The following is a 5633-nucleotide window of genomic DNA, read 5'->3' as shown; positions in this document are numbered from 1 at the left end:
AAGAAGATGTGGTATGATTGCCAATGAGACAATTCCTTACATGAGACCAAAATGACACAGAAAATAAAATCTATAAGTCACCTTGCGGTTTCAACAATGAGCAAAGCCCATACCGGTAACCGCATATTCAGTTTTAAATGGTCAAGGGTTGATATTTATTGTACATGTTGTATAGGCATGATTGTCTCATTGGCAATCATACCACATCTTCTTTTTTATATGATAGGTACTTGGGGATAGGATATTGTCCCTTTTTCCAATTCTGTTATTTTTTGGTTTTCTTCAGCATGTTCAGACGTCTCTATAAAAAAATTGGAAATAAATATAGAAATTATTCAAGTATTTCTAGTATCTTTATGTTCATAATACACATAAAAACATGAACTGCAGAACATAGTTGAAATTGATAGAAAACCATTAAAAAATTTCAGCCTACAACATGTACAAGAAGACCAATGTCAATAAGTAATTCAATGATTGCCTCCCCTTTTCTGACTATAGAAAATAAAGTAAATTTCTGAAAGTTGTGACATGTAGAAAATAATAAAGTAAATAAATATATATTAATTATATTTTCAGACTACAAGAAGACAAGTGTCCATAAGGATTGCACTGATTGTCTCGCCTTTTCTGACAAAATACCAACAACGTAAAGTATTTCTTAGATAGACAACATACAGAAGAAATTAGGATATCCATTAGAAGACAGCGAAACAACGAACTACATTAGAGTATAACAAACTATGTCTAATAATGAGTTTCAAACTTTTGTTATTATCTCCCTTGATCAGAATCATTGCCTTGCACCACAGGACCAAACAAGATGTCTAATTGTGGACCAAACTTTGTATGATAATTGTAATTCAGATCTAGAGACACAAATGAGAACACAAACGGGGATGATACCTGATATCAAATCAGATAACGATTCAAATAATGCCCAATTGCAAGGACATGTTAGATCAAAAACATTGGTGAAACCATTTGTATGTGGTATTTGTGATAGAAAATTTAGTCGAGAACCTCAGTTACTTGTACACATGAGAATACACACTGGGGACACACCTTTTAAGTGTGATATATGTGGTAAAGAGTTCAATTCAGATGCGATCTTAAAAATACACAAGAAAACACATACTACGGAAAAACGTTATAAATGTGATATATGTGGTAAAGGTGTAAGCGGTAGCTTACAAACACACAGAAGAACACATACTGGTGATAAACCTTATAAATGTGTTGTATGTTACAAAGGGTTTAATACCAGTAGCAACTTAACTATTCACATGAGAACACACACTGGTGTTAAACCGTATAAATGTGATATATGTTGTACACGGTTTAATCATAAACCCAACTTAACTAAGCATATGGGAACACATAGTTTAAATAAACAATTTAAATGTGATATATGTGGTAAAGCATATAGTTTGAATAGTAGTTTGAAGATACATATAAAGAGAAAACACGCTAGAAAGAATCCTCATGAATGTGATGTATGTGGTAAAGATTTTAGAGATAGAGATACACTAACTACATGTACACACATGAAAATACATACTGGTGATAAACCTTATAAATGTGATGTATGTAGTAAAGTGTTTAACTACAAAGGAAATTTAGATAAACACATAAAACTACATACGGATGATAAACCTTTTGAAGGATTTTTTCAAACAGGAAACCTAGCAATTCTCATGAGAAGCACACCTAGTCATATTGGAGACGTTACAAGCACACCTAGTCATATTGAAGGTGTTAGCACACATAGTCATATTGGAGACCTAAGCACACATAGTCATATTGGAGACCTAAGCACACATAGTCATATTGGACATGTTGGAGACGTAAGCATACCTAGTCATACTGGAAATGGAAGCACACATAGTCATATTGGAGACGTAAGCACACATAGTCATATTGGAGACTCAAGCACACATAGTCATATTGGAGACTCAAGCACACATAGTCATATTGGAGACGTTAGCACACATAGTCATATTGGAGACTCAAGCACACATAGTCATACTGGAAATGGAAGCACAAATAGTCATATTGGAGACGTTAGCACACATAGTCATATTGGAGACGTAAGCACACATAGTCATATTGGAGACGTAAGCACACATAGTCATATTGGAGACTCAAGCACAAATAGTCATACTGGAAACAAACTTCATAAATGTGATGTGTGTGGTAAGGAATTCAATACAAATTATGGATTACAGTTACACATGAGAACACATACTGGGGACAAACCTTTTAAATGTAATTTTTGCTGTAAAGGTTTCAGTCAAAGAGGCTCCTGGATAGCACACACAAGAACACATACCAACGATAGACCTTTTAAATGTGATATTTGCTTTAAAGGTTTTAATCAAAAAGGCAACTTAGCTACCCACAAGAGAACACATACTAGTGATCAACCTTACGAATGTGAAGTTTGTAGATTATTATTCATGTCGCATGATCAATTACAAAACCACATGACATCACACACTGACATTACTACATGACCACACAAAATTACAGAACCATATCATGACATCACACTGTGACACACTTGCAGAACAACATGACAACCAACTTGTAGAACCACATAATAAAACTGCCAGAACCACATGACAGAACCACATGACCACAAACTTGTAGAAACACATAAAAAGACACTGTAAAAATAGCATGACAACACTCAATTACCAAATCACATGATATCACACACTTCCAGAAGCACATGACAACACTCAATTTCAGAACCACATGACCACACACTTACAGAACCACATGACATTTCACACTTACAGAACCACATGACATTTCACACTTACAGAACCACATGACATCACACACTTACAGAACCACATGACATCACACACTTACAGAACCACATGACATCACACACTTACAGAACCACATGACATCGCACACTTACAGAACTACATGACAGTACACACTTACAGAACCACATGACATCACACACTTACAGAACCACATGACAGTACACACTTACAGAACCACATGACATCACACACTTACAGAACCACATGACAGTACACACTTACAGAACCACATGACATCACACACTGACAGAACAACATGACAACACACACTGACAGAACCACATGACCACACACACTGACAGAACAACATGACAACACACACTGACAGAACCACATGAAATCACAAAATAACAGAACCACATGACATCACACACTAATAGAACCACATTACCATACAAAATTACAGAACCACATGACCACACACACTGACAGAACAACATGACAACACACACTGACAGAACCACATGACCACACACACCTACAGAACCACATGACATCACACACTGACAGAACAATATGACAACACACACTGACAGAACACAAGACATCACACACTTATAGAACCAAATGAAAATACAGATTTGAAAAACCACATTAAAACAAACGTTTAGAAAAAATACATGACAAAGCACACAGAACCAAAGAACAACTATCAATTACAGAAACATTCATGATATCACACACTTACATGTAAGAAGTTACAACACACTTTTAATCATGCATATGCATGTTTGTCAATGTTTTGCAAAGAAGTAATAATAATTATTTGTTGTGTTCGTAATTCTTTTAAAGAAAAAAAAAATGCATATTTAATTTAACAACCAGTTTGCTTATTCTTTCATTGTTCATGGTTTTTGTTCAAATAAATATTATTTTTTTTGTTGTGTTTTTTTTTAAATTTATTTAAATGACTAGATATGTATATTCATAATATTGAATTGATAATATTAACTATATGGACTTTATACATGGACAGGCTGGAATGAATGAATTGCAGTGTATTTCTAAATTGAATCCACACAAGATGAAGTGTTTTTGTCATGCCTGAGGCGAAAATCACAGTATGCGAGACATGGGTATTTCTATCCAATGGCAGCGGTTGCATACTGTCATAGACTGTGGATTCATGATTATTCTTGGATACCAATTTTCGTGGATTTCGTTGGTAAAGGTAAACCACCAAATTAAATGCACAAGGAAGTACAAATCTTCTATTGGCACAAACAGATAAATACAGGCCTTGGCAAAACCACAAAATCGATTATCGACGAAAATGCAACTTTTCCTTTATCAACGAAAATTGGTATCCATGAAAATAAATGAATCCACAGTAACTGAACTATTTGTATAAATCTATAATTGATCATTCTGGTGTTAGAAGACCTGTATGCAGATACCTTCTGTCTCTTTTGCTCTCCTTAGCCTCATTTTCGTGATTCAGCAAATGTTTAAAAAAAATTGTCATGTGAATTTATCACTTATTATGAGTAGTAGATATATAGGATAATTACATGAAGTATATATGGGTTCATTGTATATTCATACTTGTCTGTCAGACAGAGTTCACTCTACCTTGACATCATTTCAGATCAGGGATCAAGGTTAAAGTTACTTGTTTCTAAAGGTCAGTTGCTCAGAGCCTCAGATACTACAAACAATAGGTCAATTATATGTTGTGTATGAAATGATTGTAAGGGGTAGAAGTCACTCTGGCTGGTTTCATTTGACCTTGGACTCTTTTCACGGTTCATTGGCCAATGTTACGTTTTTGTGATTTGGTGTATTTTCAAATACAGCAATATTTGGTGTATGGCATGCATGTAAGGTTTATATGTCGTTCTAGTCCATATCATCTAACCTGGATAAGGCCAACTAAAATTAATTAGTAGATTTTCATCCAAATTTTTGAAAAAATGGGGCGGGTGGGAGGATTTTATTTTTTAATTTTTATTTCCAAATTTGAAACAGGAAGTTTGGAAGGAAACACAATTTTTAACGGTTACCAGAAACGGAGATGAACAAATCCGGAAGTCGAAAATTTTTCAAAATAACAAAAATCGGGGCGGGACGATTTCAGAGGGGCGGGCGGGGATGAAAATCTACCAATTATTTTTAATTGGCCTAATGTTAAGATTGACATACAGACTTGTATGCTGATGACACAACTATATTGCTGATATGCAATTAAAAGTACAAGATGATCTCCAATGTGTTGAAAAATGGTGTCATGAAAATAACATGTTTATAAATTCGGATAAGACAAAATGCATGGTTATAGGTACAAGACAAAGGCTGCGTTTAAATCAAGCAGACCTAGTTCTAACTATTGAGAATAATATTCTTCAAAAATCATCAATTGAAAAACTTTTAGGTGTAAGAATTGACTCTAATCTGTCCTGGACAGGCCATTTTAATTACTTATGTTCATTTATATCATCTAGACTTCATTTACTCTCCATAGGCGGATCCAGGGGGGGGGGGGGCGGCCCCCCCCCCTTTCATGGGAAAAATTTGGTTGATTATATAGGGAATCATTGAAGCATGACTGGAGCGGGCCCCCCTTAGGTCAGTCAGCGGCCCCCCCTTAGGAAAAGTTCTGGATCCGCCACTGCTCTCTAAAATCAAGAAATTCTAAATATTGATCTAAGAAAATTGTTTTATAATAGTTATATTCTCCCACTGATAGATTATTGTATTATTTTGAGTGGTTGTGCTAAAAATGAGCTAGTCAGAATAATAAAATTGCAGAAAAGGGCTGCAAGACTTATTTTAGATGCTGATCCACTTTCATCA

General features: G+C 34.9%; 1 protein-coding gene across 1 annotated transcript; it reads left to right on the top strand.

The window, feature by feature from the left end:
- Positions 1 to 574: 574 nt before the first annotated feature.
- LOC139494690 (zinc finger protein 836-like) lies at positions 575 to 3719 on the top strand. The gene has a single exon (XM_071282862.1). The coding sequence runs from the start codon at positions 744 to 746 to the stop codon at positions 2514 to 2516; it is 1773 nt and encodes a 590-aa protein (XP_071138963.1). The 5' UTR covers positions 575 to 743; the 3' UTR covers positions 2517 to 3719.
- The last annotated feature ends 1914 nt before the right edge of the window (positions 3720 to 5633 follow it).

This window comes from Mytilus edulis, chromosome 11 (genome assembly GCF_963676685.1).
Source record: "Mytilus edulis chromosome 11, xbMytEdul2.2, whole genome shotgun sequence".
NCBI lineage: Eukaryota > Metazoa > Mollusca > Bivalvia > Mytilida > Mytilidae > Mytilus > Mytilus edulis.
This window is presented reverse-complemented; position numbering and strand designations above follow the sequence as displayed.

Bases quoted from the DNA above. Each gene is read 5' to 3' on its own strand.
- LOC139494690 (XM_071282862.1), top strand. From the start codon at position 744: ATGTCTAATAATGAGTTTCAAACTTTTGTTATTATCTCCCTTGATCAG.